At 45.7% G+C, this 13,586-nt stretch overlaps 1 protein-coding gene across 5 annotated transcripts in view; it reads left to right on the forward strand.

Annotated features, from left to right (window-relative positions):
* The window catches only part of DAP3 (death associated protein 3), a 29,391-nt gene that overhangs the window by 1,542 nt on the left and 14,263 nt on the right, over positions 1–13,586 (forward strand). For all 5 annotated transcript variants that reach the window (XR_010985865.2, XR_013624717.1, XM_068127527.2 and 2 more), the window contains exons 2-7: positions 3,435–3,481; positions 6,973–7,086; positions 7,267–7,368; positions 7,609–7,717; positions 8,219–8,311; positions 8,616–8,746. Coding sequence is in view for 3 of the 5 variants with exons in the window: in XM_068127527.2 (XP_067983628.2) it covers positions 3,435–3,481; positions 6,973–7,086; positions 7,267–7,368; positions 7,609–7,717; positions 8,219–8,311; positions 8,616–8,746 (596 nt within the window). In the remaining 2 variants the exon portion in view is untranslated. The remainder of the gene's footprint in view (positions 1–3,434; positions 3,482–6,972; positions 7,087–7,266; positions 7,369–7,608; positions 7,718–8,218; positions 8,312–8,615; positions 8,747–13,586) is intronic.

Consider the following 13,586-nt stretch of genomic DNA (forward strand, 5'->3'; position numbering starts at 1 on the left):
TATGTGTTTGTGTGCGTAGATATATGTGTTTGTGTGCGTAGATATGTGTTTGTGTGCGTAGATATGTGTTTGTGTGCGTAGATATATGTGTTTGTGTGCGTAGATATATGTGTTTGTGTGCGTAGATATATGTTTGTGTGTGTTTTTTTTTTTGTGTGTTTGTGTGCGTAGATATATGTGTGTTTGTGTGTGTAGATATATGTGTTTGTGTGTGTAGATATATGTGTTTGTGTGCGTAGATATATGTGTTTGTGTGTGTAGATATATGTGTTTGTGTGCGTAGATTTATGTGTTTGTGTGCGTATATATATGTGTTTGTGTGCGTAGATATATGTGTTTGTGTGTGTAGATATATGTGTTTGTGTGCGTAGATATATGTGTTTGTGTGTGTAGATATATGTGTTTGTACACCCTGAACAAATTACAAATTGCTACCCCCAACTGCTGTGGCAATGGCAAACCACCCAGTATAACCCTTGCCAAGAAACTGCTTCGGCAGCAGCGACGCTCCATAAGAGTCGGGTACATCAGAATCAGAGAATTAAATATGAAACGAGGAACGATTCATACCAAAGTGGTCAAGAGCTGTTCCAGACTGGATGTAGTGAATAAGGGTTATTATTGATGCTGCCCTTGCTAGAGGAGAGGGTATTGCATTTGAGTCTGTTTGGCTGTTTGTTACTTACGCAAAAAAAAAAAAAAAAAAATTCAAGTATGTATGTTGATCACTCCGGCTTGTGTGTTTGTCTGTCTGCTCACTTATACTTGCCTACAGGTCACAATTTTAAAGCGATCTTCACGAAACTACACCAAATGTTAGAGTTCGTGGTCCGACAAAATCCTATATATTTTTGAGGTCAAAAGGTCAACAAAGGCCAAAGGTCAACCACTCTTTTTCGAATTTCTAAAATCCTCAATTTTCATCCCATTGACTTGAAATTTGAATAGGATTTACATATCAGCTTACTGAATTCAACCACCAACTATTTTTGAGATCAGCATAGGCCAAAAGGTCAATATAGGCCAATGGTCAACCACTTTTTTCGAATATCTAAAATCCTCAATTTTCATCCAATTGACTTGAAATTTGAATAGGATTTACATATCAGCTCACTGAATTCAACCACCAACTATTTTTCAGATCAGCATATACCAGAAGGTCAACATAGGCCAAAGGTCAACAACAATTTCAAATTTTTTTAATCCTCAATTTTCATCTGATTGACTTTAAATTTGAATAGGATTTTCATATCAGCAAACTGAATTCAACCACCAACTATTTTTGAGATCAACATCGGCCAAAAGGTCAACGTAAGTCACAAGGTCAACATAGGCCAAAAGTCAACCACCTTTTTCCAGATATCTAAAATCCTCAAATTTCATCCGATTGACTGGAAATTTGAATATGATTTACATATCAGCGAACTGAATTCAACCACCAACTATTTTGGAGATCAACATCGACTAAAAGGTCAACATAGGCCAAAAGGTCAACATAGGCCAAAAGGTCAACATAGGCCAAAAGGTCAACATAGGCCAAATTTCTAAAATTGACAATTTTCATCCAATTAACTTAAACTTTGAAGACGATTTGCATATCAGGTCACTGAATTCAAAAGGATGCTTTACTGAATGCCATTCTACTTTGTTCTGTTTTGCCAAGTGTCGCTCTATGAGTGATATTTCATACTGTCTGTTTGTCTGTTTGTCTGTCCGCACAGAATAAATATGATTTTTCTCTGCAACCGTTGGTCCGATTGACAGGTAATTTTCACCATAGGTGCAACTCCACCTGTATACTTTTTTAATGATAATTATGACGTCATCGGTCACGTGGTTCGGCCGCCATCTTGGAAAAACCGAAAAACTTTGCACCTCCTCTATATCTCCGAAAGCGCTGAATATAAAAAATTGAGACATGGCTCATTGTAAAGAACTCTGCATGGGGAATACATTATGTTAATGATGATGTCATTGGTGCCTCCATTATGACGTCATAATTCAACAAGTACAAAACGTCATCCGATCAAGATGAAATTTCTTGAGCATAATCTCGGAATAAATTAGTGGAGAAAAAAAATAATGCTGACATCATCGATCACGTAGTTCAGCCGCCATATTTGTTTTAACACAAAAGCCTTAAAAAACACTGAAAATACGTCCTGGCAAGGGTTTGCAATCTCTGATTGCTCTTTTTCTTGTTATTATTATATTACCCTGTGCGTGCAAAGCCAAAATGCGCTTAATAAACTCATTCACTTTGTCATTTGTCACGTTGTCATTTGTCACTTTGTCATCTGTCATATGTCACTTTGTCACTGTAGAAGTATATCTCAGGATCCAACACAAGACCCACAACATCACTTTGTCATCTGTCACTTTGCCATCTGTCATATGTCACATGTCACTTTGTCATCTGTCACTTTGTCATCTGTCATATGTCACTGTCATCTGTCACTTTGTCATCTGTCACTTTGTCATCTGCCATATGTCGCTTTGTCATATGTCACTTTGTCATCTGTCATATGTCACTTTGTCAGGTGACATTTCCTCGTTGTGGTTGTTCCCCCCGATGCAAGTCGGGGGCCAAATCTTCTCCATTATTCCCTGCTGCCCAGATTCGTCAGGGCAGCGTGGTCACAGAGTGCCGACTGGTCCCCCAAGGACCGGCCCTTTCCCTCTTGTCTCTCTCTGTCTCTGTCTCTCTCCCTCTCTCTCTCTCCCTCTCTCCCTCCCTGTCCCTTCACCCCCCACCCCCCTCTCACCGCCCTCTCTCTTTAACTTTGTCGTGGCCCTTACTTTGTGAATGCGGGGGTACACCATCCTTGATGTGGGGGATCTCTGGGTCGCTCCTGCAAGATCATTCAGCTGTCTTTGTGCCACGGGCTTGTTCAAGAGAACTGTCCGGGGCTATACAACAACAACAACAAGCAAGGGAATGTGCTAACAACAAAAGAGGAGAGGGGGAAGAGGAAGAAACAGTGATCTGTAAATGTTTTTGAGTGTTAGAAATTGAGCTTTATCTATTTATTGTATATAAAGTCAACACTCATGGAGGAGCTACAACATAGAAAGGATTAGGACGTAACAGAACAAAATGAATAGTAGAAGGATAGGGGGAAAACACACCAACAGCAGGGTTTGGGGACAAAACAAAGGCGAAACCTGAACAAATAGGGGATGTGGGGGAGAATGAGGGTTTGGGGAGGTCACTTGGGGTGGACAAGATGGATACAGAATGAAACTCTTCAGAAGGAGAAACTGGAAATTTTGAAAGAGATGGGCTTAGGGAGGGTTAATGAGGGTAGAAAGATCATAGTTTTGGTTGAAGGATGATCTGAGCATTATTTAATTGTAACAATATTAAAATATATCAATACAATGAGTGTTGTAATGCTACTTTCTTATTTGTGCAATGCTTTTGCCACTTTTAGGCATGCTCCGGAACTGCTTTGCCAAATTATGTAAAAGTCGACATTTGGTAAGTTCAAGCTCTGCGTTTGAGCTCTAAAGAACCTTTTATACAATTGCTTGTTTTATCTTGGTGCATAAAAAACACTTTTCAGATTTAATTTCCTGCTGAACAGAGAATAACTGTTAAAAAATTAGAATTTACACCTTTTTTTCCTTCAATCCCCATGAGCATGTCTGAAATAACCAATACAGCCACAGCCATCGTGTTTTTCGAGAGGCAATTGAACACAGTGTTTCAATAATCATAGATTTTAGAAGGAAAATGTGAGAACAAACAAGGTTGTAAATGTATTTGTTTAACCTCCTGTTAGTGATGGTCGTGCTATCACCTTGTGAGGGTATTTTGGCTGCCATGATAATATATCTATGGACCTCACTGGGCTATGTTACTGAGCAGCAATGACAATTTACTCCATTCCAGTGAGGGTAATGTAACGAGGCTTTCTCGATTCAACGGCCAAACCGCTCTTTTGTTCGTGGTACAAAGTAGGAAATGTATGGGTGGTGTGATATGTTTAACAATACCCAACTTTGGAAATGATATATTTATGCTAAACGAGGCCTTTCGCGCAAGCACGGTGTGTGTTTTCAGTGACTTGGTTCTGCTCGCCGGGCCCTTTTAACCTGCCGTTGTTAGCGCCAAACCTGTAATTCAAATCGTCTTTCAAACAAAATTTTCAGCATTTAGACGTAAGAATGGAAATTTCAAAATGGTTAAACCATAATTGTTCTGTTTCCAAATGCAAATCGGATTCACGGAAATATAGGCAACTAGCTGAAGTACCTTGCGTTGCCCGGAGAAATTGAATGGAATATGTATTTCAATTTTTCTTGAATGACAAATTGGGCGATGTTGGCTTTATGGTTTCGGATGAATTACCAATCTTGGGTGTTGCAAAATGCACTTGGATCAGCTTCCCTTTTTAAACTACTTTTGATGAATATTATTTCTTAAATACAACTAATCACTACAACCTCAACATACGATCTTCACAAAACTTGATCATTCAATTTACCTGTTACCTATTATCAAGTTATTATTATCAAGTTACCTATGATCAAGTTACCTGTTATCAAGTTAATTTATTTACCAAATCTTATTTTTACCTGTACTTAAGCTGTTTCATTAGCCCCTAGTTCTTTATCTTTTACTTCACAAAACTTCACAAAACTTGATCATTCCTGGTTAAAAACCCAGGTAGTGTATAAGTAACGTCCTCACTCGAGGCCTGAACATGGAAGTGTTATAATAAGCCTGTGTAAAGCAATATTTTTAATAACAGGTGCACGTGTAAACAAATTTTGTATAATTCAATCTGTGTTGTTGACAACCAATCACGATATACAACCTCAACATACGATCTTCAGGATACATATGACTGTTTGATGCATATGATCTGGTTTTATGTTGGGTCAATTTTTTATCCAAACATAGGCCACTCGACCTTCCTCTGGATGAAAGAGGAGGCCGTGCAAAGTTTGGTCGTCTTCTTTATATGTTAGATTGAGAAATATCTGTGGATGAGAGGTAGTCAGGTTCACTATGTTTTTTCGTTCCAAATTTTGGAGATTAGCAAAACTATACATTTTTGGAATATTCAGAGCATGAGGAATCCAAAAATTAATGTTTACATTTGCGTAGACACCTTTGCGAAAATGACACTCAGGACAGTGATGAAGATCTGTAAAAGCATATTCCTGAACGGTATAGACCTAGTAGATCCTGTGTGTAGGACTTATAGTTCAATCTGATACTACCTATAACTTCCTATAACAACCTATAACTTCAAAGGACTTGCAATATCATGTATTATGTAATACAGTTATATCACAAATATAAAGACAATGGTTTTCAATTACCTTTGTTTGTTGCTTTTCTATAATCCTGAGCACTATTTTGAGGCCTTTATTGGATTCCTTGACCCAGAAAACATAGGATTAGCATATTTAATTAAGTCTCTAGGTTGACTAGAAGCCGAGATCGCGCAAAATATGTATTTTATGGCGGCCATTTTCAAAATCCAAAATGGCGGCCATGCAGGTGTCTGTACAAATGCCAACATTGATTTTCAGATTCTCCATGCTCTGAAGATTCCAAAAATGTACAGGTTTGCTAATCCCAAAATTTTGAAAGAAATTATATTTGTTAACATAGTGAACCTGACTATCTTCATCACTGTCCTGAGTGTCATTTTCGCAAAGGTGTCCGCAAATGTAAACATTAATTTTTGGATTCCTCATGATCTGAATATTCCAAAAATGTATAGTTTTGCTAATCTACCAAAATTTTGAACGAAATTCTATTTGTTAACATAGTGAACCTGACTAAGGTTCGTAACATTTCCTGTTTGTATAAGCGAGCAGCGGCTGTAGATGTAGCACACACACACACACACACACACACACACACACACACAGTGTGTGTGTGTGTGTGTGTGTGTGTGTGTGTGTGTGTGTGTGTGTGTGTGTGTGTGTGTGTGTGTGTGTGTGTGTGTGTGTGTGTGTGTGTGTGTGTGCTATATCCACAGTATAACGGAGTATAACGGCCCTCACATCCCACACAACTCCCACCTCCTGCAGCCGCACTCCTCCCAAACATGATTAATAGTAAATATAATCATTTTAATCTTATCCTGTGCAATGACAAGCCCCAGATATGACCTTCCCATTGGTGTTAAGAATAAATCAATACCAGATACGGCATCTCCCTCTGTGAAGTCTGCCTGAATGTTCGGAATGATGGCATCGTCTTTCCGATTACAGAATGTTATTTAAATAAATCACCAAGTCTGCCATGTTCATGCGAGGTAATCCTGCAAGGTTAAAAGTACACTCACTGGCAGTGATGGTCGAAGGTTTGTGTAGAGCGCTCCCATCTATGAACCTTCGGGCTTTGCAACGGTCCACGCCCTTGGGAATTTGCAGTATGGGGAGCCGCAAGCTGTCAGCTTTTTGGGTGAATTCAGGAAGTTCTCCAACTCTTTCGTTGTGCAGAGGCACACCACTTTCTCGCAGGTAACTATCCAAGTATTTTCAGCTTCTTTTAGAAACTTTGGGGAGCCATTTTAGGTAATGATCCTGATCTGGCACACGGTATACGTTCAGCTGCCCTGCTGGCCACCGTTGCTAGAAGCTTCTGTGCATGAGCGTCGAGCATTCTGGGATGGATTACATCCTTTTGAAAGTCGTGTATAGGGTGTCAAATCAATTGTTCATGACCTTAGAAATCTGAAATATCTTAAGGTGTCAGCACACCCAGTGTACCTGAATGTCAGCACACCCAGTGGTCAGGGTGCATTTTGGATTTGCACTAATCGAGTGATAATTTTGCCATGTTGTGATATATGCATTCATTCATATATACTTAGAGTACTGTATTGTGCTTCCTCAATGTTGGTGTACCGCCAAATAGGTGTGCATTGATTTGATTATGATTTGGCATAAATTGGGCGTAAGTGCAATCCTGTGGCTATGTATTTAATCTGTGCCCTCTTCCAGGAGCTTTTCCAAGGGTCGTACACAGGCAAGCTCTCTCGCGATCTTAGCTCCATCGCACCTGAAGCAGAACCAGCACCTCCTCTTTCCATATTTCGCACCACCGAGTCTGACCCGGTTTGTGGCATTGGGGTTTACAGGTTATTTCACTTATGTAATTGTAACTTGGAGAGTCCCCGACATTAATTTCCTTTAAATATATATATATATTATTATTACATCTGATTCAAAGGAAAGAGCCATTTGAATCTTCAGAACGGAATACTTCACATCCCTCATTGTAACTCATGCCCGCAGGCCAAGCATAATCAGATGCACCTGGGGATGTATTACACAGTGCCGCCAGAAGAATTTGCTGTGGTGTTTCCCCAAATAAGGCCAAACCTGTATGCCCAACAGGTGGGTACAAAAAGGAACGATCAAGTTGTGAGAAGTGGGGGGATTTATAAATCCCTGGAGGGGGGGGGGGGGGGGGAGCAGGGGGGTGTAGAGTCAAGAAACTTTGTTTGATGTACATTTCCTTAATATATTATTTGTATTATGGACACCTCTATTCGTAAAATATTGAAGATGGTAGAATATATGTTCAGGTGTTCCTGAGTTTGGGCGTGTTTTTGTATACCATGCCATGCCTTGCAGGTTGAAACCTTCAACGAGGCTTGCATAATGATTCGTGAGCCTGGCTTGGAGATCATTGGCTACCTCTCTTCAGCCAATTACTCCCTCCCTGCCACCCGGTACCTCATCTGTATCCTTGAAGTCACAATTACCACCTTGTGTTTCCTGATCTGGAATCAGTGCTTCAAAATCATTTTTATTTCCTGATATTCCTGAATATCTCTTTCCTGTATATTTATCTAACGTCTACTTTTTTCGACAAGAATGTAAAACTGAAGAAGTTATCCAAAATATGTCTCAAATGCCAAATTTACAGTTGTGCTTTAATACCAGTTTAGTCCAATTTCATGCATTTACATTGGCACTTGAAAATATGTGACAAAGACGAAATGATTAGATTTTGGTGAAGATCCGGATCTGGATCTGAGAATTTTAAAGTGATTCTTCACCATTGAGAGATGGGGCTAAAAAAAAAACCGATATAGAGCGCGATATCTCAAAAATTTGCGATATCTCAAAAAGTTGCGGACCGATTCAGGGGAAACTTGGTGAAAAGATGATTTATGAGGCAACTTAAGATGGAACACCTGTACGATGCTGCGATGCTTAACCCTCATATGATGCCCATCAGATGGGAAGAAAGGCAGTGGGAAGAGCATTACGCTGAACCACGTGGTGCATTACTGTGCGACACAGGGTTGGCTAACGGTGCACGTACCTGACGGTATGGAAAACTTTACTTTGTGTCACTGGTGTCGTTCCTCTTTGCCTGATTGCAAAGCTAAGGTGCCTTGTATCTGATACCAAGTTGGAGTTAAACTGCACCATGCCACTTGAAGAAATTTGATACCTTTGTTAGTGGAAATGTTTAACACATTTCCTCAACAGGCACAATGTGTCCGTTTCAATCCCTTCACTTTCATGCTTGTCTTGGATATGTTTTCCTGTATGGCCAAAAGCTTTATTGCGTTTTCAGGAAGCATACAGCTTGTTCTCAGTCAACACGTGTTAATCATTTTTTTCTGCAGCTCACCTGTGGGTGAAAAATTGCAGAGACATGCTGCCGTCAACTTACCGCCAGGGCCGTTATGACCAGCCAACACAAGCAGTAAATTGGCTGAGGAAGTTCCGAATCAGTAACGAAAAATTCCTCAAAGAGGTAATGAGGACAGAGTTGGGGTTAGGGAGGGGAGAAGGGGAGAGCAAAGTTGTGGTTGGGAGAGAGGAAATGGAGGGCCGAGTTGGGGTTGGGAGGAGGGGAGGACATAGTTGGGGTTGGGAGGGAGGGAATGGAGGGCAGAGTGGTGGGAGGAGGGGAGGTCTTCTTTTTTTTTTGTATACAGAATCAAGGCTCGTGTAAGAGCTAATACATTGAACATGAAAATATGCACAGACACATAAAACATGCAATGAAGGGGCAGGAGACAAGAGGGGGAGAGAGAGGGGGAAGCACACAAGCACAACAACAGAAGAGAACAGGGACGTCGGTAGATCTGTGGAAGGGGGAGGGCTGGGGAGAAGGGAGGGGTACACGGTATAAAGCAAATGAACACTTCTAGGAATTTCAGGAAAGAAGTTAGGGGTTGAAAGAGGCGGATTTGGGGTGTTTTAACGGGGGTAGAAAAGATCAAGGTTTTGGATGGGGGAAGATAAGAGATGGTGATGAACAGCTGTTTTAAAGACCTGGAGGGAGGAGAGGGATTGAAGAGAGTGAGGGAGTTTGTTCCAGGGGCTGGAGAAAAGAGGAATGAAGGAGTGAAGGTGAACAGAGAGTCTTGATTTTAGCATAGTTGGGGTTGGGAGGGAGGGAATGGAGGGCATAGTTGGGGTTGGGAGGGAATGAAAGGCGGAGTTGGGGTTGGGAGGAGGGGTGGTAGGAGGGCAGGACATAATTGGGGTTGGGAAGGGGGGGAGGGCAGGACAGAGTTGGGGTTGGGGGGAGGAGAGGACATATTTGGGGGGTTGGGGAGGGGAGGACAGAGTTGGAGTTGAAGGAGGGGTGGTGGGAGGGGAGTACAGAGTTGGGGTTGGGAGTGGGGAAAGGCAGGACAGAGTTGAGGTTTGTGAGGAGGGTGGGGGAGAGAAAAGTGATGTCTGCTTCTTGGCCTGTGTTTTGACCTGTAATTTTTTTTGTAGCAAGAGATCGAATGTTGCAGTGATCTGGGTACTTTTGCAGATCGTACTCTGAATGGAAAACCATTCTCAATGATCTCTGCAGCTTTATGAATGAGGTCCAAAAGCTGAGAGATTGTTTGTTGTCATAATTTGCTTCTTAATCGACTTGAAGTGAGAACAGCTCCCAAATTTGTTCTACATTTTTATAAATTTTATGCGTTTTTGTTGGAAGCAAACCGAAGTGCTGACCAACATCGACAACACGATCACCACTCGTTATTCTGCGTATGACATCCAATTTCACCTCCAAATTTACAGTTTCATGCACTTTATGTAAAGTAAAAGGTCTGTAAAGGTCTAATGGATCTTAAAGGTCTCAAAAGGTACGTTTCAATCGTACGTATTTAACACTACACACGTGAATGGTTGGGTAACAACACTGAACTCTAGTAATCTATGGGTCTGGGTTGAGGCTTTGGGTGGGTAGAGGGGATGGGGTTTGAAAGCTTGTACTGCAGAGGGGATTGAAGCCTTATGTCTGTGAGGGGGAGGTTGAGGATTTGTGGCAGCGAGAGGTGGGGGATTGATAACTAGGGGCCTGTGAGGGGGTCTTGAAATCACATTTTACATTGCAGGGATGTTCCATAGGTCTCTGCTAATATATATATATACTAGTGGGGTCACCCGTGGGAATCGCACGGGCATGGACGTGGTTACTGGCAATTTATCAGATCCACAAATAATGTAATCTACACAATGTATTTACTTCTGATAACATATTGTTGCGGATCTCTCAAAGCCCGTCGACGTACAGAGGGGGGGGGGGGGGGGGGTTAAACCCCTTTTCCCCCTCAGGTCTTCGAGTCCACGAGGCCGAGTCACCACTCCCGTAGCGAGCGTGCGGAAGGGTATCGGGTCGATTCCACATGTACCTTCGGTACCCATGCTGCCACGAAAACGGGGACTGGACCTCGCACAAGCTACGCTAATCGGAAACGCCAAGCGGTTTGCGTATCACGTGACTCGTGCCGTTACTTTTATTGAACCCGATTCGAGTGGTTTTATTCATGCGATGCTAGGCCAATGGTGAAATGACGGGCACGATCAAATGGAAGAAAGAACAGGTTTATTTACAACTATACAAGGCGAAGAGACACAGAGCAAGCTTAATCAGTCTTAACTTATCCCTGTACAAGGGCCCACTCACTCAGGTGGGGAAAAGAAAGAGGGACAGTTCGCGCTCCAAACGCGCCTTGGCGCCGTTCACTCCCGGACAGCTCGCCGGGCGTGGCCCTCAGATGTTCACGGCACATGTGCTGGGAGCGCAGGCAGGGAGACCGTGCGTCTGTGGCCTGGAATGGATCGTCCTCACGAGCGCGTTATTCACAGGCAGCAGCTGAGCGCAGGGCACGGGGAGAGTTCGTATACAGAGAGGCTATAACAAACAAGTGACTTCACTCGTGCTGTGACAAAAGCTCTGACTGGGAGACTCACCGATTCTGACGTGGGGGGCTCAGGGCCGGGTCTTATATGGCCCCTCCCCAGCCTTACCCGAATGTTCCAAGCCCCTCCTCTCGCTGCCGTTCTGAGCCACTCCCCTTGAGCTCCGATTGGCTGCTCGCCGCCTACCGGCCTCTCCCCTGCAGCTCCTCCCTTCGGCCTTGCCAGACTTGTTCTAGGCCTAGCACGTGGCATTCCAGCCCAAAGAACACCTAACTCACTGGCCTGCTCAACGCAAACTAACACAGGAAAGGAGACTACGCTTACATTTACTAAGAAATAACTGAACTAAAGCGAGGCTACATGTTGTGGTGCATCTACCTACGAGGGGGGTTATCCTTTATTCGCAAAACCGCAACAATATGAATGCATGTGCGTGCACATGGGAAATACAGTTTGAAATGTGTAATTACATCTCATGTAAAATGTGACTTCAAGAGCTCAAATCCTCTCCCTCCCCTCCCCCATCCCTCCCACATCACACACACTGCAATGGGAGTGGATCACCCACAGGGGAGTGGGTCACACACGAGGGAGTGGGTCACACACGAGGGAGTGGGTCACACACGGGGGAGTTGGTCACACACACGGGAGAGTTGGTCACGCACACGGGAGAGTTGGTCACGCACACGAGGGAGTTGGTCACACACACGGGGGAGTTGGTCACACACACGAGGGAGTTGGTCACACACACGGGGGAGTTGGTCACACACGGGGGAGTGGGTCACACACGGGGGAGTGGGTCACACAGACGGGGGAGTGGGTCACACAGACGGGGGAGTGGGTCACACAGACGGGGGAGTGGGTCACACAGACGGGGGAGTGGGTCACACAGACGGGGGAGTGGGTCACACAGACGGGGGAGTGGGTCACACAGACGGGGGAGTGGGTCACACAGACGGGGGAGTGGGTCACACAGACGGGGGAGTGGGTCACACAGACGGGGGAGTGGGTCACAGACGGGGGAGTGGGTCACACAGACGGGGGAGTGGGTCACACAGACGGGGGAGTGGGTCACACAGACGGGGGAGTGGGTCACACAGACGGGGGAGTGGGTCACACAGACGGGGGAGTGGGTCACACAGACGGGGGAGTGGGTCACACAGACGGGGGAGTGGGTCACACAGACGGGGGAGTGGGTCACACAGACGGGGGAGTGGGTCACACACACGGGGGAGTGGGTCACACACACGGGGGAGTGGGACACACACACATGGGGGAGTGGGTCACACACACGGGGGAGTGGGTCACACACACGGGGGAGTGGGTCACACACACGGGGGAGTGGGTCACACACACGGGGGAGTGGGTCAAACACGGGGGAGTGGGTCACACACACGGGGGAGTGGGTCACACACACACGGGGGAGTGGGTCACACACACACACGGGGGAGTGGGTCACACACACACACGGGGGAGTGGGTCACACACACACACGGGGGAGTGGGTCACACACACACACGGGGGAGTGGGTCACACACACACACGGGGGAGTGGGTCACACACACACACGGGGGAGTGGGTCACACACACACACGGGGGAGTGGGTCGCACACACACACGGGGGAGTGGGTCGCACACACACGGGGGGGAGTGGGTCGCACACACACGGGGGGGAGTGGGTCGCACACACACGGGGGGGAGTGGGTCGCACACACACGGGGGGGAGTGGGTCGCACACACGGGGGGGGAGTGGGTCGCACACACGGGGGGGAGTGGGTCGCGCACACGGGGGGGAGTGGGTCGCGCACACACGGGGGAGTGGGTCGCGCACACACGGGGGAGTGGGTCGCGCACACACGGGGGAGTGGGTCGCACACACACGGGGGAGTGGGTCACACACACACGGGGGAGTGGGTCACACACACACGGGGGAGTGGGTCACACACACACGGGGGAGTGGGTCACACACACACGGGGGAGTGGGTCACACACACACGGGGGAGTGGGTCACACACACACGGGGGAGTGGGTCACACACACACGGGGGAGTGGGTCACACACACACGGGGGAGTGGGTCACACACACACGGGAGTGGGTCACACACACACGGGGGAGTGGGTCACACACACACGGGGGAGTGGGTCACACACACACACGGGGGAGTGGGTCACACACACACACGGGGGAGTGGGTCACACACACACACGGGGGAGTGGGTCACACACACACACGGGGGAGTGGGTCACCCACACACACGGGGGAGTGGGTCACACACACACACGGGGGAGTGGGTCACACACACACACGGGGGAGTGGGTCACACACACACGGGGGAGTGGGTCACACACACACACGGGGGAGTGGGTCACACACACACACACGGGGGAGTGGGTCACACACACACACGGGGGAGTGGGTCACACACACACACGGGGGAGTG

This window comes from Myxine glutinosa, chromosome 10, assembly GCF_964187855.1.
Source record: "Myxine glutinosa chromosome 10, kmMyxGlut1.1, whole genome shotgun sequence".
Classification (NCBI taxonomy): domain Eukaryota; kingdom Metazoa; phylum Chordata; class Myxini; order Myxiniformes; family Myxinidae; genus Myxine; species Myxine glutinosa.